At 34.1% G+C, this 22,251-nt stretch overlaps 1 protein-coding gene across 1 annotated transcript in view; it reads left to right on the top strand.

Annotated features, from left to right (window-relative positions):
* LEMD3 (LEM domain containing 3) overlaps positions 1 to 22,251 on the top strand; it is a 56,302-nt gene that overhangs the window by 16,587 nt on the left and 17,464 nt on the right. Inside the window, exons 2-4 of the mRNA XM_004676522.2 lie at positions 7,867 to 7,904; positions 11,963 to 12,029; positions 13,974 to 14,041. Of these exons, the coding sequence (XP_004676579.1) occupies positions 7,867 to 7,904; positions 11,963 to 12,029; positions 13,974 to 14,041 (173 nt within the window). The remainder of the gene's footprint in view (positions 1 to 7,866; positions 7,905 to 11,962; positions 12,030 to 13,973; positions 14,042 to 22,251) is intronic.

Below are 22,251 nucleotides of genomic sequence, written 5' to 3'. Positions count from 1 at the left end.
CACTGTGCAGTAGCATAATTCCTTGTAACTGGCATGTCTGTAAAAATAGTTTTCATGGAGAAGTCTGTGAAAGTACTGGAAAAGCAGATAACTCAAAGTTTTGAATCTTGAGCAGTGTAGTAAGATAATTTCAGTAGACATAATGCTCTGTCTTTGGTTGACGGTGTTCTTAGCTAATTTTTCTTCCCAACTCTAGGTTAGCAGATTAAATTAGGTGGAGGTTGAAGCCTAATCCTTCGCCTTCAAAGTTTTGAGCCACTAAGACTTTGTGGGGAAGGATGTGCATGTGTATAATGAAAGTGGGAAAGATTCACTATTAACTCATTTCTTAAGAGTCAAAATTGTCTTGGATTAAACTTTTTGAATGGGTACTTTGATTTTAGTTATTAGATTCAGTAATAATTTTATCAAATATTGTTTGAGTCATGATGCTCTTAAGATAACAGTATTTTGAGGAGGAGTAGTCTGCATCATGAAAGTCGAGTATGAAATATTTTGATATTTTCTTAACTTACTAGTGATCTAACTTTCTTAATTAGTAATAATTTTGTTTGGTAAAATGAATTCTTTTGTAATATTGCTTGTGGGTAGATTATTGTTACCTATAGCTGAATTAATATTGTTAAGAAATAATTTGTGAGGGCCCTCCCTGGTCACACAACTGGTAAATAAAGTACAGTACTTGTCTCGCCGGCTGCTCCCCTCAGCAGTATATTTCAGTCAGTCTGCCTGTTCTGCTCCCCATTCTCTGTGGTGAATCCTCTCACCACCCCTGTACCTCTGGCCAGTACCCTACTTTTGTATGCTTAAGTAAATAAATCTTTTTAAAAATTGTTTATTTTTAAAAAACTAATAGACACAAGCATATGTATATTTTATATATTTTTACATATGCCAAGTTTCTGGCATTATTTTGGCTAAAAAAAAAATAACCTAAAATCTTTTATATATATGTATGGTTATATAGATTTTAAAAAAAAACTATTAGCTAGGGCTTTATAAACAAAACAACAAACCCTTAAAATAATTCATCTAGTCTTTTGCAAAATAACTTCTTTAATTTTTTGTTTAATCAGGAGTTTAGGTGAATAGAAAATGATTTTTATCATTTGCCTTCCAAAAATTTGTCTGTTCTATATAATGTCCAGTGCTTGCTTTTATCATTCTAAGTTGCTTTACTACACATAATTCTCTCAAACTCCCTCCATTTTGTTGAGAATGGCCACATCTTATCTTTTCTTATGATTACATAGTGCTCCATAGAGTGAATATAACAGTTCTTGATCAGATTGTCTGGGCATTGAGGCTGTTTCCATGTCCCAGGTATCATAAATAAGGCTGCTATGGATACTGTGGAACATAAGGATCTTTGTGTATCATATTCTTTGGATATATCTCAAGAGCAAGGTTGTTGGAATGTACTGTATTTTTAGGCATTAGATGGTATCTCATGTTGTTTTATTTTATTTATATATACATTTTATTATATCATCTTTCATTTTGATCCAATGTGAAATTCCTCCCATTATCTCACGGTGGTTTTAACCTGCATCTCTCTTTTTGGAAGTGATGATGAACATTTTTCATGTCTGTAGGCCTTCTGGATATCCTCTTTGGTGAATTATCTGTTCATATCTGCTGTTACTAATTGATTCTCTTTTTATCTTTAAGTTGTTTTTAATACCTTGGATATTAATCTTTTATAAGTTACATATTGTGCAGATATTTTCTCTCATCCAATGGAGGATTTTTTTTTTAATCATTTGTGTTCATTGTATAAAAGTTTTTTAACTTGAGGTAATTTTCAATTACTTGTTTTTATTTTTAGTTCCATTGGCATAGGGGTAGAATCACCATAACACTTCTACTATTGATACCAGGAAATATTTTCTCCTTTTATTTTATTGCTGAGGTCATATGTCTAAATCTTCCATTCATTTGGCATTTATTTTTATTTATGGGGTTAGCAACTTATCACACTATTTTTTTTATGTGTGACTTTTCAGTTTTTCCAGCACCATTTATTAGAAAGACTGTCCCTTCCCTATTGCATGTTCAAAGCTGCTTTATCATAGATAAGATGCTCATATATTCATGGATTTTTTTCTGGGTTTTCTATTCTAGTCCATTATGAATCTGTTTTTGTGCCAATAACATATTGTTTTTGGTACTGTTGCTTTGTAGTGTAGTTTGAAGTCAGGTAGTGTGATATTTCTGTTTCTCTGGCTTTTCTCACAGTTGCCTTTTGCTTTGCGAGACCAAGTACAGAATGTTGTAGCTTTAAAAATTTACATATGGTATCCAGGGATTGAAGTGATTTTTTTCACCAATTCTCTGATATGAATTAGCACCATCAACAAACTTTTGTTTTTTTATACTTCCTTCTACCCGCATTTTATTTTGAAAAATTTCAAGCAGAAAATTGAAAGAATTGTGCTATAAACACTCATTTATGTGTTACCAGATTCTACAACTAGCATTTTTTTATATTTGCTTTTTTATGTATCTTATCTATTAGTATATACATCATCATTCTTTTAAAAAAATGTATTATTCCAGGGAGGGGGACTCCCTGGAATAGTGGCGTTGGGGTTGAGTCTCAGTGCTATTATCACCTAAGTTTGATCCCTGGCCAAGGAACTAACCCACATATGGCACAGCAGATCTCTCCTTTCTCACCTCCTGTTCCCATTTCAGTGTATTTTGGTAGATCTGCCTGTTCTGCTGCCCATTCTGTCTCTGGGGAATCCTCTCACCTTCCTACTCCCCCCTACTCTTCTCTCCCCCCTCCCCACTTCTCTGGTATACACCCCAGTTCTTGTATACATAAAGAAATAAAAATAAATCTTAAAAAAATATATTTTAGAATTAACTTGAAAACAATAAAATTCTTCATTCTTACACAATGCATACTTTTAACTAAAGTGAAGTGGGTTTTTTTTTATTTTGAGGTAAAATTTGACAATCATGTTCATAAATCTTTGTACCAACAGATGAGTTTTTGACAAATGCATTCAGCTATGTAACTTAAATCCCTATGAACAGAACATCATATTCCCATCTAAATTTTTTCTCATGCCTGGTAAATATTTCATCACTGTTCTTGTTTTTTCACAATATATTTGTTTTGCCTTTATTGAAACTTTATATAAGTAGAGTTACAGAATATCTTATGTGAGGTTTTTTCCAACTCAGGCTATTTTTGAAATTCATCAGTGTTATATTTTCCCATAATTTATTCTGTTTTATTACTTTTGTTTTATTTTTAAGACTCAAATATACTTTAGGCAGAAACTATTAGCCCCTTCTTGAATTCTTAAAGTACTGAACATTAACTCTAAGGTGTTTATTGATCCCTTTGTTGTAGCTACTTATTTATCTCCATTACTGCTTAGGAGCATGTTTGGGAATATGGTGCATAATATATACTCTATAGATATTTGTTGACTAGTTTTTATTTAGAAATCTATCTTACAGTTTTAGGTGCAGAAATCTTAAACTTGGAATATAATTATAATGTGAAAAACCAGTGCTTGAGTAAATACAAAATTTCAGTTGTAATCTGTTATCAATTGTTTTCCCCTAGGGTTTCTTTATTCTTATGACGAGTGAATCTGAGATTTTTCTAAACATACCAAGTTGAAAGAGACATTAGCTAATGTTCTTTATCATATATAGGAATAAGAATCAACTAATAAGGTGATTGCCAATTTAATTCTGATTTGACCTTATATTTTCTTGTACACATTTTCAGTTTTTATTATATTCTTTTTTTTTTTTTAAGATTTATTTATTTTTGTGCATACATAAATGGGGTACAGGCCAGAGACTCAGGGATGGCGAAAGACTTCGCCAGAGACAGAGCGGGATGCAGAACAGGCAGATCAACGAAGTACACTGCTGAGGGGAGCAGCGGGCTGGTCAGGAGAGGTCTGCCTCGCCATGTGGTCACCTCCACATGGCCACCTCGGGGCAGGCGGGAATCGAACTCATGCGGAAGTGGTCTCAGCTTCTTAGTGCAGTGCTTTAACCCGCTGCGCCACCAGGGAGGGCCCATTATATTCTTTTTTAAAAAAACAATAATATAGCTTATTTTTATATCATCTTGTACCTTTTTCCATCTCTGTTGTAATTCTATGGGCTTCCCATCACCAAATCACCCATGTGCCATCACCATAGTCATTATATTCTTATAAAACATTGATATGCATATTTCAACCCTTGTTATTTTTGTTTTTAAAAAACATCTGTGTTCTATCATTCTTTAAGGATAACTTAATTTGGAAGTGTTATGGGATTGTTGGGTCTCAAAATGGGGCAAATGAAATTGGGAATCCTGTGAGAGAAGTGGAGGAGCTTTTGAGTTTTTGCTCACTTTCCTGTCTCCTTTATTTTTCCTATCTAGATTGTACCTCTCTATTCAGATAGATAAGTGGTGTTAAAAATGAAAGGTTGTTCAAGAGTGACATAGTGTATATAATATAAGCATTTACCTTAGGCAAATTTTATAGCTGACAATTCTGTCTATAAAGCTATCTTTGGTTGATTTGCACTCACTAGTTATAATTTCTTAGTATATACAAAGTGAGCTGTTTGTCTTTTAGAGTGTCTAGTTAATAGAAGTATGAAATAATTATAGTACTTTTAGAGAACAAATGGGCAGCAGGCTGTGTTGCAAAAGAATGTACTACTTGTTTCACTCTGTCCATTTTTAGATCTGACTGGCTGATGTTGAAATGCAAAGTGTTGGCCACACAGGTGCAGTGTTCAACAGCTGTTAGAAACATTTGGCACCTTCCTTCTTCCCATAGAGTTATTCTCTGTTCAAAGTACTAATACTAGAAGATGAAATCTGAGACTTTGAATGTCTGTTTACAAAAGTACAACTCAGAGAGGTGGTATTATCAGCTGCCTTTAACTTCTAAGATGACTTGAAGTTTCCAAGACAACAACGGAGCCTGTATAGGTTTTAGCCTTGGAGTTTCAGAATTACAGAAGATTGCCTTTGAGACTGAAATTCCTGATGACGTTTGTGATATTTTATATTGGAAGATGAAACCAAAATATTTTTTGTAGCAAAAGGTGATGAAAAGCTATTGGATGAAGTTTTTTTTGTTTTTGTTTTTTTTTAAAGATTTATTTATGCATACAGAACTGGGGTATAGGCTAGAGGTGCAGGGGTGGTGAGAGGATTCACCAGAGACAGAGTGGGGAGCAGAACAGGCCGACTGTTCAAGTACACTGCTGAGGGGAACAGCAGGCCCGTCAGGAGAAGTCTGCCACGCCATGTGGGTCACCTCCGGGTATGGCGGGGATCGAACACATACTGAAGTATGTGTTTTGCTTCCTAGTGCTGTGCTTTTACCTGCTGCTTTAACCTGCTGCGCCACCAGGGAGGGCCTATTGGATGAGTTTTGAGGGAACTAGTAGGACAATCGAAGAAACAGTTTTAAAATTTGAATTTTTTTTTTTTTAAAGATTTATTTATTTATTCATACAGAACTGGGGTACAGGCCAGAGATGCGGAGGGTGAGAGGATTCACCAGAGACAGAGTGGGGAGCAGAACAGGCAGATCGACGAAGTACACTGCTGAGGGGAGCAGCGGGCGGGTCAGGAGAGGTCTGCCACGCCATGTGGTCACCTCCTGGGCAGGCGGGAATTGAACTCATGCGGAAGCGGCTTTAGATTCTCAGTGCTGTGCTTTAACCCGCTGCGCCACCAGGGAGGGCCCTAAAATTTGAATTTTATAGCCATTAGGATAGCTTAAAAGGAAGAGAAGTCAGAATATTAAGGACATTTACGAATAAAAATTTGAAATATTAAGGTTTTAAAAATTTGTAACAAGAAGATTGAAGGAGAATACCAGACCAAGAGAATTTGAGGGAAAAAGGAATAATGAGATGCTACTTGGGGGTTTGGGGTTTAAAGGAATGACAAAAAGTTGTGCCTTTAGGGGATGGAAATCAACATTTGAAGTACCAACTTGGATTTATTATTTCTTTAGATAAAGGGTAAGAACTCTAATTTACTCTAGGTCCATCACTAAAAATGGAGCTTGATGATAAATGAGACAATGTTTTGTTCTTGGATGTTTTTGAAATATATCTTTTCTACAGTTTCCTCCTTGGCAGGGAGCTTGAAATATTTTCACCAGAGTTATCAATTTATGTTGTTGCACTTAAAGATTGTGCTTAATTTTGGATGAGATAAAAGATACTGGTATGGCTTTAGAATACTGAAATGATTTGGGAAAAGAAAAATGTGTGCTGCTTTTACAAATTTGATGGCGTTTAGTTAATGTAATAGGTAATGACAGTTGTAATAGGCAATTGGAGAAAAGTTTTTTTTTTAACAAAAGATATACATGTAAGGTGAGAAAATTAACTATTGGCTTTTTAGTCAGTGGGTATCTTAACCTATCAGACAAGAATCAGAAATTTAAAAAGAAAGGGTAAGGCAGTGTTCTTCAGCAGAATTACTGTTCTGCTTTTGTTTCCCTTTGTTCTTCTCTTTCCCTTCTTGGTTTCCTACTTAGTATTCTTGACTAAACATTTGGTGTATATGATTGTAAAAGAAATTGCTATTATACTTTCCTTCATAAACATTAAAACCTTTTTTTTAGGATTGAATTCTTTTACCTTTTTTGGAATAACTTCTATAAAGAATTAATAAAATTTTTAGGCTTTTTTTTTCTTTTAATCTTTAAGCTATATTATGTTTTTCCTACTCCTCTTTTGAGGTTTTTAGATCTTTCAATTTTTTTTTCTTTTCCAGCATTAAAACTCTGTTGCTTTATTGAAAAATGCCTAAAAATCCATTAGTAAATCTCTTTAGAGGATAGCAGGGTACATTGTTCCTTTACTTTTTTTGTTGTACTTTGTTAAACTGGTCTCACACATGAACTTTCTTAGAATCACCCAGTTCCTGGTTCCTAAGGTTCTTCCTGTTTATTCAAATAAAAATAGAAAAGCATCTCAAAAAGGAAATTTGTCCAGTGTGAATTAATTAAAGACTCTGTTAATCTTAGTGTTGAACTGGATTATAGAGCTCCAGGTATCTGAAAATTTTGACTATTTTTGTATGTAATTTAAAAAGAGATACCAGGTAGGGCTTCTAAGTAATAACCATGATACTACATATTCAGCCATAAACTTGTTGGTCTGTGTTTTGGAGGATTGAAGCAGGGAAGTTGGATAAAAGTTAGTAAATCTTTTCCTTATAATATTTATTGGAACTTTGAAATTTCAGAGTTGTTTAATTGTAAGATTTATTTGATCTGTGTAATTTGTTTCTTGTTACTTTTCCAGATGTTAGCAAAATTAGGAAGTAGGTTTTTTCCCAGTCATCAGAAGTAAAAATTCTGAATGAAATTTTCAGTTTTAAAACCTATTGCAGATTTCCTCAAGTAGTTAACTGCTTTTAGTTTATATTTTGAAGAGAAGACAAGTTAAAGTGGGAACAAATTACAAGGTCATTAATATTAACAATAATAATGTGTTTGACATGGTGTCTGGTATTTTATATGGTTTATCTCATTTAATAGCACATCAACTATATTACATAGGTATCATTGTTGCATTCCTCCTTTTTAAAAGAGGAGACTACAACTTATATTGACTAAGTAGATGTTAGCTCAAGTTCATGTTGCTGACATCTGAGCACCTGCTCTCAATTTTTACAGAGAAACCTCAAATTCAAAATGAGAATGGTAAGTGTAGTAAACATGAAAAATTACTTCTCAGTCTTTATCATCATCAAGCTTGTTTTCATGATTATACTCAGGTTTAGCATACGCATATTTAAGGGGGTTCTAACTCTCATTCTTAAATGATGCTAATAGTTCTCTCTTTTTCTTTCCTTGATAGTCAAAAACCCTTTTGATGAAACATTTGGAAAAATACAAGTAAGTAAAAGATCATGATACTGATATTTTGTCTGTTTTATATAATAAAGGGATAGGATGACTATCAGCTAAAAATAGAATTAAAAAATAAAAATAGAATTTTAAAGATTCTTTTAGACAAAAGCAATAATTTTTCTGTTTTAAGCATTAAAACATAAAAATCTATGTCTTAACTAATGACATAGATTTCTCCTTAACTAATGACATTGATTTCTCCTAAGAGCTGAACTGTGTATGGCTTTAATGTGAAAGCCAACTGCCAAGTGAAATGTAGGTGCCATATCACCTAGAAATCTGATTTACCCTATTGTCTTAAGTTCTTGGACACCCAAGTGGTTTTTGTCCTCCTCTTGTCTCTCTGTGTCTTTTGCTCATTTTGATGCTTATCTCCTGATGCTCATTAACCCATCAGGAAGGCAAAGAACTCTTAAAGAAGCATCCCTTGAGCTAGCCATCTGTGACTCAGTCTTTTTAAGGATGCTATATTTTAAATTAAGCCACATTTACTCATGAAAGTATTTTCCATTTATATCATTATAGGCACTTCAAAGATAAAAAAAAGATTTGTTAGCTTATAATAACAGTTTTTTTATGATAGGAACTGATAATAATATAGTCTTATATAGAAAACATTTGTATACTGATGTGTAATGGGATCCATATATTGTTACTTTAAATTATTAGAGTGAGATTTTGTAATGATTATTTTTAGAAATATTTTATTGTAGAGATATTAGTTTTTTTAAAGTTGATTGTCAGAACATTAAGTGTAACACTGTTACTGGCATCATGATATGAATTTGAACAGTTACTCACTGTATATTTAAATATAAGGCTTTTTCTTCTGTGTAATATTCCCCATGAGGGAAAATGAAGTTCTGAACCTTTGAATAATAGTAATAATTATAATGAAGATAATGGCAGTTCACTTAAATTACAAAATTTTTTAAATGAAAGTTTATGTGAAAGCTTGCATCAAATATGGGTTTATTGGACTTGCCTAGTGGCACAAGGGGTTAAGTCTCTATGAAGCTGTCAGCAGCCACTGAAGCATGAGTTCCACTCCCCCTCCATACCTAGCTATAGGGAGCTGACCCACATATGGCACAGCATACTTCTTTTGTCTCTACCTCTGTGCCCCTTGGCAGTGTTTTTTCAGTCAGTCTGCCTGTTCTACTCCCCACTCTCTTTGGTGAATCCTCCTACCCTTCCATATCTTACCTCTGGCCTATACCACAGTTCTTGTAGGCATAAATAAATGGGATTTATTTATAGATTAAATGATCAAGGTAAATAAGGAAGTCAATAGACACATTTGAACAGTTAGGAAACTGTAAAAAAAATCTGAATGTAACAATACTGAAAATATAAGTCAATCAGAAAGTACTTTAAAAGTTGATTTGGGCCCTCCCTGGTGGCGCAGCGGGGTAAAGCACAGCACTAAGAAGCTAAAGCCACTTCCGCATGAGTTCGATTCCCGCCTGCCCCTGAAGTGACCATATGGCGTGGCAGACCTCTCCTGATCCACCCGCTGCTCCCCTCAGCAGTGTACTTCATCGATTTGCCTGTTCTGGTGAAGCCTCTCACCGCCCCTGAGCCTCTGGCCTGTACCCCAGTCTTTTAAAAAAAAAAAGAATCTTTAAAAAAAAAAAGTTGATTGTATAATTTTTGCATTCACTTCTAACATAGTATACTGCTATTAATGATAATTGAACCAAAGCCTTTGTTTCTCAATTGATTGGTTCACATTAATAACATACTATGAAAACTATCTAGTTCATATGTTAGTTGGTTGATTGTGTGATACTTGAGACCTTTGCAATATATACATGACAATTTTTAAAAGATTGGGATTAGAAAAATAATTTTTGAAAAAAAATGTATTTGAGCTTTTTGGGTGCTTAAATTTTTTGTATGACAGTGTTACCTAGCCCAGTGATAATATCTATGAATCCAGATATAAAGTTTATTTATTCCCAAGTCTTTCATAGTCACTAAAGATGTAATCATAGGACAGACATCTGATTTGGGGGTGTAGTTTTGTTTTTGAAAGGAGAATGGGGATGGTCATGATAAGGACATCTGAAATAAGGGAACTCACTTTTTCCAAATAAAAAGAGGAAATAGATTTCCTTTAATCCCAAAGCATAGTAGTCAGATATACCTGGGTTTTATATATGTAGTCCACAAGCTACACTATCATGGGAACTTCTCACCCTATTATTTTAAATATTTATTAAAATTGATTTTGTGTTTTAGTACATCACAAATGTGTAACGTCAGAATCTTGGGTTTCAGCTCCTGTAGTAATGGTTAATGTCTCATTTTTAATGTTTAATGTTTGGATTTTAAGCTTTACACGATGGTACATAATTGGCTTGATTTAGAATCTGGTTGCGATTGAGCTGAAGAAATATCATTTATAAATTCAGTCACATAAAACTAGGGATTCAGCCTTTGGTCAGTTTTATTCTTCGTAGTGCCAGTGATTTAAGCTGCATTGACAGAAGCATGCCAGCTATAGTGTGCAAATTTTGTCTCTTAAAAATACCAGCATGAAAACAAATGGATGAGACTGCATTGTCATTGGGTATGTCTGATTTTCCTCCTGATAATATTCATTCAGTAGATTCTCAAGAATAAAGGAAATAATAAAGACATAGCCCCTGATGAGTCATAAGTTTATGTATAATAGTGTGAAGAGTTACTTTCCTCTTCTGACCTTCCTTCCTCATAGCTTACATGGGTTCCTCTTCATTGTTATTACCTTAAATTGAGCGTTTCATTGCTTTAGACTCCTACCAGGATGATTAAATTCTACTACTGCAGTAATCTCTGGTCTCCTTTTATATTGTCAGTAATATTCTTCATGTATCTGTCTTTTTACTCCTAAATGTTGAGAATGAAGTCAAACTTGTCTTGCTATCTGGGACACTCTAGTGTTTGATTTTTAAATTACTTTTCCAGTAGTTTTCTGAGTCAGTGTAGGCTACTGGTTGTATAAGAAATAAGATCAGTGCATTTATACCTTGATATTCTAGCGCCTGTTCCTTCTACCGGGAATGCAGTTCTGAAGTTCTGCTCTTTCTATGAAGCTCAGTTCAAATATTCTTTATTCTATCAATGAATCTTCCCTTCCCTTCCTCTTCTATATACTTTATACTTTGTTTGCAACTCCAGTGTAACACAATTATGTTTTTTGCCTGAGAGCAGAAACCATCTTGCATATTGGGTCTCTTAACTTTGCTGAGAATAGTTCTTAAATCCTAGTAAGTGCTCATTAAGATATTTATTTTAAAAGACTTATTTATTTTATGCATACAATTTAGTGATTCTTAAGTTTATTCAGGGCTGCTTGCTGGGCCTACAAGAGGTTGAGGGCCAAAGTGTCAATACTCATTCCCTTATTATTATGTGGTTGAATCATATTATAACATAACACAAGGAAAAGCCTTGAAGAAAACAGTCTTGAAATAATAATATATATGTGTGTACATTGTATAGAGGGAAATTGATAGCATTGCTTTGGTGGTTGGAATTTATTGTGTATGTGAACTCTTTTTAGCACTAATTTTAGTGCATCATCCAGCATCATTAAGAACGTAAACTATTTAAAAATTTATGTTGTTGTGCATACAAGAACTAGCATATAGGCCAGAGGTTCGGGGTGAGAAGATTCACCAGAGACAGAGTGGGGAGCAGAAAAGGCAGGTTTACTGAAATACACTGCTGAGGGGAGCAGCAGGTGAGACAAGAGAGGTGCACTGTACCATGTGGGTCAGCTCCCTGACAGGGGATTGAACCCATGTTGCAGTGGCTGATGATAGAGACTTAACCCCTAGTGCCACCAGGGAGGCCCAAAAATATAAACCAGTTAGAGTGATAATTTAGATTAGGTTTCTTTAAAATATGTTAGTCATTGTTTATATGTGAAGTTGCCTTTCAGATTAGGTAGCTTCTATGATCTTACATTTATACACTTTTTAAAAATAATATTACTTGGTGCATGTTTACTTCCTTGCAATTGGATATTTTATAATAATTTCTTTTAATTTTAGGAAAGTAAGAAAAATCTCATGATGAACACTTTGTACAAGCTTCATGATCGATTGGCACAGCTTGCAGGTAAACTGTTTTTAATATTCATAGTCTCTAAAATATATTTTTTAAATATATATGTAGCATGCTGTGTCAGTAGAAACTGTTTTTCTCAAGTCAGTATTACATGTGTATAATGTTCTCAGAATTTTTTATTACCTAAATGGAGTGTTTTTATTTTTATAGATATATTTCATCAAAGTCTTTCCTCTGCCTGCTGTATTAGATGAAATGTATATGTTGTATTATATCATTTTAAAATTAACAAAAAATTTCTTCATTTGCATTGATAGTAGCAAATTCTGAAAGCTTAAATATCAGTTAAATTGGGGAGTCAATTAATTAGCTTAAATGCTAGGTTAACTGTAAAAGTACAAGTTTTCTTTTGGTTGGTTAGGTTTCACTTCCTTGGGTAAAATAAATACATTCTCCAAGAATTTTCTCCTAGCTTATTGTATTTTTCTTGTATTCTGCTCTTAGTAAGTCTTTGAGAGCTCTCAAGTTATCAACATACCTGCAATAAAAATTTAGGTGAATTGTTACCAAGTTTAGCATCTTTAAGCTATAGTAGCAGTTTATCTTTGATTACATTTTAACATTTTTAAGTTATTCTTTCTTCACATAATCTGAAAGAAGAGACTTTGGATTCTTTTCTAATAAGACAAAAAATGTGAAAACAGTTTTCCAAACTATATGTAGAAATAATTTTGGCTAAGTGAGATCAATGGTAATAGGTAAATGTAGAACTTCTGGTTGAATGGAAGCATGTAGAATCTCGAGACTTCCCCATCTTTTTATTTAATCTTTGGCTTTTTTTTCCTCTTGATTTCTTAATTTTGGTCAGTGTTTAGGCTCACAATTCTGATACCACTAAGAGCCCTCTTACCATTGGCCGACAGAGTTCCTATTCATATACTACAAACTCAAGACATGTGTTTGCTATGTCCTAGGACCCAGAAATAGGTCAAATATATATACTCTAGCTAGGAATTCTTAATGTTGCTACCACAACTTTTACACTGTTTTTATCACATTATATTATGAAGTGTGCTAGCTCAGCATAATTTGGGGTGCTTTTCAAGATACAAATTCCTTTCTCTAAAACAGGGTTCGGCTAACTTTTCTGTGGAGGGCCAGATAGTGAATATTTTAGGCTTTGAGGGCTAGACTGTCTTTGTTGCGGTTATTCAGTTCTTGCATTATAATATGAAAGCAGTCGTAGATAATACATCCATAAATGAATGAACATGGCGGTGTTCCAATAAAACTTCATTTATAAAAGACACAATTTGGAATATAGATTGTAGTTTGCCAATGACTGCTGTGAATCTATGGAATCTGAATCTCTGAAAATATATCATGAAATTTAAAGATTTGGTCATCTAATTGGTATTTCTTCCCTTTTTATTACTATGCCTTAAAATCTGGCAAAAATATTAAGTTGGAATGCAGTTACTTTCATGATAGAAAAATTTGGCAGGGATTTTTACTTTTAACTGTCCTACTGTTTATATCAGTTTTTAAAACTACTTAAAAAGAATACAGGAAAAACTTAGAATTGAAGTTCATTATAAAGATAATTGAGCTCTATGAATTATAGGTAGCCTGAGAGAAAAGGCCTTGGATTCTTTTCTAAATAGTTATAAGAAAAGGAAAATGTAATTTTGAAACTTCCCTTTATAGAAACCAGGTCATAACTAGAAACTTCTATTTAATAGCTCTGTTGATCTGTGTTATAGTAATTTTTATGTACCTCTTGCTGAAGATATACTTAAGTTGTCATTTATGTAAAGATAATTGTTTGTTTGCATTACTTACTGGAATTTCTTCCTACAAAATATCGATAGCATTGTTTATTTTCTTTATGATTATGCTATAGCCTATAATTGTATGATTTGTAAAATATTTGATGAATTGTATTTTCCCCTCTCTGCTATAGTATTAACTTTAATAATATGCTAACCTTTACAGGAGATCATGAATGTGGCAGTTCTAGTCAGAGAACCCTCTCTGTCCAAGAGGCAGCTGCATATTTAAAAGTAAGCAATCAAATTAGAACTTTAATAACTATGTAAATCAGAACCATATACTTGATTACTTTAACTATACTGTTAAAAGTTAGGGACTGCTATTTGGTATAAGAACAGAAAAAAGCAGAATTGCACAACACTTGTTTTAGAGCATTCTCTCTCTGTGAGAGAATGCTTCTTGATGTGAAGTGAGTATAAGCCACATTGGTAAGTAGTATGTAATAAAGCATCTCTTTTGTTAGTTATTTCAAATCTTCTGCCTTAGTTTAATTTCATCTTTGAAAACTTGGAAGGTGAGTTTTCTTTTCCCCCACCACCTTCCATTATACCTCTTTGACCCTTTCTCTCTCCTTATTTCTCTTAATCTCAGAAACCTCTCTTTATGAATGTCCTCTAGTTTGTATTTATTTTGCTTTGTCAGTTAATTTCCTGATTGTATCTTGGTTATTAACCTCATGTTAATTGTATAATTTGTTTAATTCATACATATGAAAATGTCCAGTATTTGTCTAACTTTCAGACTTATTTTTACTACACCTAGCTCCTCTTGAGCTCCACTGTTTTGCTATAAATGGTTATATTTTGTCTATTGCTCACCAGTATTCCATTGTGTGTATGTAGCCCATCTTGATCTAGTCCTCTATCAGTGGGCATTTAAGTGGTTGCTTCCATGTCCTGGCTAGTGTAAGTAATGCTGCAATAAACATTGTGGAGCATGTAATTTTTTTGAGTTGATGGTTTCATGTTCTTCATATCGATACCCAAAAAAGTGGGGTTGTTTACGTCATGGTATTTCCATTTTTGAACTTCTAGAATAAATCCAAATGGCTTTATATTCTTTTGTTGTTGTTGTTTATATTCTTTTTTTATTGTTTGGTTTTTAAAGATTTATTTATTTATGTATGTAGAACTGGGGTACAGGCCAGAGGTGCAGGGGCGGTGAGAGGATTCACCAGAGACAGAGTGGGGAGCAGAACAGGCTGACTGATAAAGTACACTGCTGAGGAGAGCAGCGGGCAGGTCAGGAGAGGTCTACCACACCATGTGGGTCACCTCCGATGCTGGGAATCGAACTCATGCTGAAGTGGCTTTAGCTTCTTAGTGCTGTGCTTTAACCCACTGTGCCACTAGGGAGGGCCCCACTACATATTCTTACCAACAAAATTTTAGGGTTCCTCTTTCTCCAGTCCTGCTCTAGTACTTCTTGGGGTCTTTATAATACATGCCATTCTCAAGAGTGTGGGATCCCCCTATAGTTTTGACTTGAGCTCCCTTATTAAAAGTAATGTTGAACATTTTTGCATATATCCATTGTCATTCTGGATATCCTCTTGAAGAATTGGCTATTCTTATATGTTGCTCATTTATTAGTTGGGTTGTTTATATTATTATTGTTAAGTTTTGTGTATATCATGGACCTTTACCCCATGTCACTTGTATAATTTGTGAAAATTTTATCCCATTCAGTATGATGATATTGTGATCTATTTATGTTTTCTTTTTACTTGGAGGTAATCCCAGTATATTTTTGCTTTGCTTTTTCTTTTAAGAGTTGAGCCTTCAAAAAAAGTCTGGGTCATTGATGTCATGAAATATTGCCATTGTTTTCTTTACTGTTGTGGATCTTACATTTAAGTCTTTAATCCACTTTGATTTTATTTTTGTATATTTTGGAATTAGAGTGGTCAGTTTCATCCTTTTACATATCCATCCACATTTCCCAGCACCTTTAGACTTTTACTTTTCCCTGTTGTATGGTATTATCTCTTTTCTCATAAATTAAGTACTGATATATGCATGGATTTATTTCTGGATTTTTAGGTCTTTTTTTTAATACAATTTTGATTTTAAAACCAGTGTTTTACACTGATTCAAAAGGACACCTGCACCCCAATGTTTATTGTTGCCTTATTTACAATTGGAAAGACATGGAAACAACTGAAATGCTCAAAAGTAGATGACTGGATTAAAAAGATGTACATATACACAATGGAATATTACTCAGCAACCAAAAAAAAAAAAAGAACATATGCCTTTCACAGCAACATGGATGGAGCTGAAAATGACATGCTTAGTGTAATAAGCCAGAAAGAAAAGGAAAAATACCAGATGGTTTCATTCATAGCAGGAGTATAAAGGACCAGGCAAGAAAATAATAATAATGAACAGCTATATACCAGAGACATTTTACAAGGGTAGAATGGGAAATGGGATCAAAAACAGTGAGGGGAGGTAAGTGCACTGGACTGCAGTGATGGCAGATTGGTGATGGGAAGCCTGCGGGGATTACAACTGAGATGGGAAAAGGCACAAAATGATGTAAAAATTAAGCTATTATAGTACTTTAAAAAAAAAGAAGAAAAAAAAAACTCCACAGTGTTTTAATTACAGTTGTTTTACAGTAGAGTTCAAAATCACCTAATATGATACCTTATGATGCCTCCATTTTTCTTTGTCAGGATTGTGTGTGTGTGTGTGTGCGCGCGCGCGTGCAGGAGGGGGAGGATTAACTAGAGACAAAGTGGGGAGCAAAACAGGCAGAAAGTTTACTGAAACACACCTGGTGCAGGTGAGCAGTAGGCAAGGTTAGCTCCCTGGCTAGGGATGGAACTCATGCCTATTGCCGATAGCACTGAGACCCAACCCCCAGGCTACCAGGGAGGCCCCTGTTATATTTTAAACATAGTATTAAATCCTTGATAGGTAGCTTGATGTAGTAAAATGAGCAAATCAACTTCAGTAAAATTTAATTTTCTTGACTTCTTAACATTACATTTTTATTTTTCCTATTTTCTCTGTGAAAGGAAATGTGAAAAACAATAATTAGGTTAAATAATTTAAACAGTAGTTTCCTAACTTCCCCAGTGTCTTCCTTGAATGTTTTAATTCATTTTTAAAATTGAAAGCTGGCTTTGATTTGTGAAGTTAAGAGGTCCCTCTGGTGGAACTTTTAGGAAGTACAGTATTTTCATGAAAATACATGATTGGTTTTTAAGTTATATGGTGGGAGCATTGTAGGGTAACTTTCTAATAGAAAGATATAATGATTGGTGGTTAATTTCCTAGGTTGCTTTCAAACTCTGTTTAATCTTTAACACAATGAATATGCTTAAGATTTGTGAGGAAAATAGAAGAGAAGATAGCTGTAAATACACCAAATTATAGGGCTGGAAAATGGCCTAGGTAAACACTGTTAATAAAATTGTCTTTGTGGAAAAACAGTGTCATAAGAAATGGAATGTGAGAGAAATTTCTTAATATATTTAATCAAGTACAATTTACTGTTGTGTTTGTATGTGTTACCTCTAATTTCATAGTGATCATGGCAAAGTAGGTGGTATCAGTCTTGCTTTACAAGGGAACCAAAGTGCAGAGAGATTTAATTATTAGATTACCTAGCGAGTCATTAATACATAGAATAAATCTAATGCAGGTCATATAATAGAACTGTGGATAGAATCGAAGTGTTAGTGTTCTCTCACCTTCAGTTCTGCCTCTTAACCTAAATTAAGAGTAAGGATGTGAAGAAGTGATCTAAGTAGATGCATTTGCACAAATGACTATTTTTTTCTTGTCTTACATAAAGTCACACATACAGGCCCTCCAGGGTGGTGCAGCAGGTTAAAGAGCAGCACTGCAAGCTTGCCATAGCTGTTGCAATGGGAGTTTCATCCTCAGTCCTGGTGGTGACCCACACGGCACAGCAGACCTCTCCTGTTTGCCCACTGCTCCCCTTAGCAGTGTACTTCATCAGTCTGCCTGTTGTGCTCCCCACTCTGTCTCTTGTGAATCTTCTCACTGCACCTGCACCTCTGGCTATACCCCAGTTTTGTATCCACAAATATATAAAAATCTTAAAAAAAGTAAAGTTACATATACAGCTAGTCAAGAGTGGAGCCAAGACCTGAGTCCAGGCCTGCCTTATTCTCAGGATGATCTTTCCGTTATTCCTGGAGGTGAAAGATCAAGTTCCCAAAAATCAATAATATATTGATTTCTGTGAATTATGTTTCAATTATTTTAATATGGCATGTATTATATATAGCATATATCATCTCACAATTGATCAAAATAGCCACTGACTGCAAAATCACATGCCTATTACTATACAAATTGTCCATTTTATGAACTATCCCCAATAGTTTTTTTCAATTGAACTATCCCCAATAGTTGTTTTTTTTTAATTGAGGTGTAATTAGCATATATTAGTATTAGCATTATATTACTTTTAGATGTATAACAATGATTTGGTAATTATATATACTCCAAAATCATTATCACAATAAGTGTAGTCGCCATCTGTAACTGTACAAAGTTACAAAAAGTCTTTTTTCTTATGAGATCTTTTTTGAGATTTACTTTCATGTGCATTACAGTTTGGTCATAGACACTATACTGTACATTACACCCTCGTGATTAATTCCCTGTTTCATAACTGGAATTTTGTAATGGAATCTTTGCCACCCCGCACTCATTTTGCCCCTTCCCTATCCCCTTTCCTCTCGCATTTTCTGTATCTGTGTCATTGGTTTGGTTTGGTTTATCTGTTTTGGTTTAGACTCTATACATGAGAGAAATCAGTGGTATTTGTTTCTCTCCATCTAACATTTCTTTTATAATATCATCAAGATCCATCCATCCTGCCACAGATAGCAACGTTTCCTTGATTGTTTGTTTTTAATTACTGAGTTGTATTGAATATTATGTGTCCCATAATTAACAAAATATGTTCTGAGAAAGGCTTTGTTAGGCCATTTTGTGGTGTGAATGTCATAGAGGGTAATTACAGGAGTGTAAGTCATATAGCCTACTTTTTACCTAGGTCTACCATCATATATGCAGTGCGTCATTAACCAAAGAATGGCATTAAGCAATACATGACTCTGTGTGTGTGCGCACATATATACGTGTGTGTGTATGTGAGGGTGGGGGCATGTGTACACACTCCATATCTTATTTATCCATTAATCCATATTTGAACTCTAGGCTGTTTCCATAATTTGGCCATCACAAATAACATAGTATATATTTTTGAGCTAGTGCTTTTATTTTCTTTGGGTAAATATACAGAAGGGGAATTTGATAGTTAAAGTGGTAGTTATATCACTTGGTAGTTCTATTTTTAATTTTGGAGGGAGGAACCTCCAAATTATTTTCCCTGGTGGGTGAACTAATTTATATTCCCATTAACAGTACACAAACCGTTCCACACCTTTAAGTCTATTATTTCTTCCCTTTTTGATAAGTCATTCTGACAATTTTAGGTGACATCTCATTGTAGTTTTGATTTGCATTTCCAGGTGATTAGTAAGATAGAAGATTTTTTCATTTTCTTTTGGCCATCTGTATGTTTTACTTAAAAATTGTCTATTCAGATCTGCCCATTTTTTTTTAAATTTGGATGATTGTTATTTGCTATTGAGTATGAATTCTTTATACATTTTAGATATTTGCAAATATTGTCTTACCATTCAGTAGATTCATTTTGTTGATGATTTCCTTTACTATGTAAAGCCTCTTTGGTGTAGTTCCCATTTGTTTATTTTTGCCTTCACTTTTGGAGTCTAATCAAAAAGATTATTATCAAGACAGATGGTCAAGGGACTTACCACCTGTGTTTTTCAGGTCTTAAATTTAAGTCTTTTACCTATTTTGAATTATTTTTTGTATATGCTATAAGATGACAGTCTACTTTCACTCTTTTGTGTATGATTGAGCCTTTTACATAAAATAGTATTATTTTTGTACTTTGAAACTTTCATTCTAGTTTAGAATATCTGACATGGGTATAAACTACTTCTTTTGCCAAATCATTTTAAAGTAAATTTAGAATTGGGGATCATCATGGGTGTGTGTACACACATATAATGTGTTAAAATAAGTTTCTTAAAGATTTTGGAATTCATTAACATCCATTTTATTTGGGAAGATTTGAAAAGATTTATATGAAGCAGTCAATAATTGTAAGGCGATCTACCCATTGGCTGTTATTAAATAGTAATTAGTAATAACAACTGATTTGAATTTAAAACTTGATTTCATTCTATGGGTCCCTCCTGACCATCAGCTATTAGTAAATGGCCATTTTATGATGGCCTTAGTGAATTATATTCTTGAGCCGAAAACATTCTTTGACCAATTTTTTGTGTGGCCTGATCGCTTGGATTTTACAGCATTTTAAAATGTTACTTACAGCAAAAATATGGCAGAAATGTATATGGCTGCAGCTTAAAATATTTACTCTAAACCTATACACACACACACACACACACACACACATGGGTAGGTAGGCAGGCAGGCAGGTAGATAGATAGAAAGATGGATGGATGGATGGATGGATGGATGGATGGATGGATGGATGGATGAGTGGAGAGAGAGAGAGAGAGAGAGAGAGGAAGATGGCTTATTTATTTACAGTTTTCTGGGTACTTACAAAAGTAGGCCCCTTTCAGACCCCCTAAAATAGATGATAGTTGTGCTTCGGTGTTAGTAGGTGCTATTTAATTAGGATAAGTCATACAAAATTTCAACTTTTACATATAAGAAATTTCCATTTTATAGTCCTGTAGTACTCCTATGTACGGTGGAGAATATTTGTGGATGTAATGATGAAATGACCTATTTAAGACTTTGGTACCCTATTACATCTTAAGTGAGATTTAAATACTGTTTTTTGAAAACAATCAAAGGAGTAGTCTGTGGTTCTGTTGTAGTCTCTGTAGTGATTGGACTATTCAGTGATATTAACATAGAACAGAAAATTGGAAATTGACAAGTTTTCATACCTATATTATTTTACAACTACATATAGTTAAACTCTTTGTTCATCCATCTACTTAACTTATTAGAGTAGATGTTAACTTGCCTTGTTTATTTTGTTTGTTTGTTTGTTTTAAAGATTTATTTATTCATACAGAACTGGGGTACAGGCTAGAGATGCGGAAGGTGAGAGGATTCACCAGGGATAGAGAGTGGGGAGCAGAACAGGCAGATATACGAAGTACACTGCTGAGGGGAGCAGCGGGTGTATCAGGAGAGGTCTGCCTCGCCATGTGGATCTCCTCCAGGCAGGCGGGGATCGAACTCATGCGGAAGTGGCTTTAGCTTCTTAGTGCAGTGCTTTAACCCGCTGCGCCACCAGGGAGGGTCGCCTTGTTTATTTTTAAGAATAATTAATGAAGACAGTAATGTTATTTGTGTCTTAAGCTTTCCTAACATTTTCATTTTAAAAACATAAAACTAGTAAACTAACTTTTTTTAGTTTTGCATTAAATGAGATATATTTATATTCCAGTTCTATTTAGTTTAAAGTTCTATTTAGTCATGTAAAATAACATTTTTTTTTGCATATTGTAAGCAACCAGAAGAGTATGTATAACTGCAGATAAATACAATTTGTATAGTTCATTGATTTTGAAAACGTCCATATCTTGAAGGGTGCTAGAGGGCTACAGTGTTTGTGCCTTTGAAAGATGGTTTTTGAAAGGAACTTAATGAGTACAAAATCCTTTCTAGACACCTCTATAATTTGTGTGTAGGGGAGAAGGGAACAATGTCTTCAGCTCAGTGGATAAACCATGTTAATCTTGCTTTTTGGTTTTACAAAGTCTGTATTGTTTATGTTTTTTTTTTTAAGTACTAGTCCATGCAATATAACCAGAAATATGTATTCTTGGTGCTCCTCATTAGATCTTTTTTGTTTTTTGACTTTAGAGCAAATGAATATGAATAGTGTTTGATTTTGAAATACAAAGAGTGATTTCTAGTGGTTTATAGCATTCAAAATGAATTTTTTCAATAATTGAAATTACTTTTATATAATTTTATTCAACAGGATCAGAACTTTAAATTTCTCTTTCCTTGTTCTTTTCTGATTCTTACAAGCACATAAGCTTTTGTAGCTCTAAACATAAATTGAATGTTGTGGGATTTTTTTTTTTAAGATTTATTTATGTATGCATACTGAACTGGGGTACAAGCGAGAGGTGCAGGGTTGGTGAGAGGATTGACCAGAGACAGAGTGGGGAGCAGAACAGGCAGACTGAAGAAGTACACTGCTGAGGGGAGCATCTGCTAAGACAGGAGATGTCTGCTCGCCATATGGGTCACCTCCCTGGCAGGGATCAAACTGGTGCTGAAGTGGGTACGGTTAGCTTCCTAGTGCTGCTCTTTAACCCATTGCACCACCATGGAGGGCCTGTCGGATTTTTTTTTTTTTT

This window comes from Condylura cristata, unplaced genomic scaffold (genome assembly GCF_000260355.1).
Source record: "Condylura cristata isolate star-nosed mole 26May11 unplaced genomic scaffold, ConCri1.0 scaffold00004, whole genome shotgun sequence".
Lineage (NCBI taxonomy): Eukaryota > Metazoa > Chordata > Mammalia > Eulipotyphla > Talpidae > Condylura > Condylura cristata.
The sequence above is the reverse complement of the archived record's forward strand: the minus strand, read 5'-3'. Positions and strand labels throughout refer to the sequence as shown.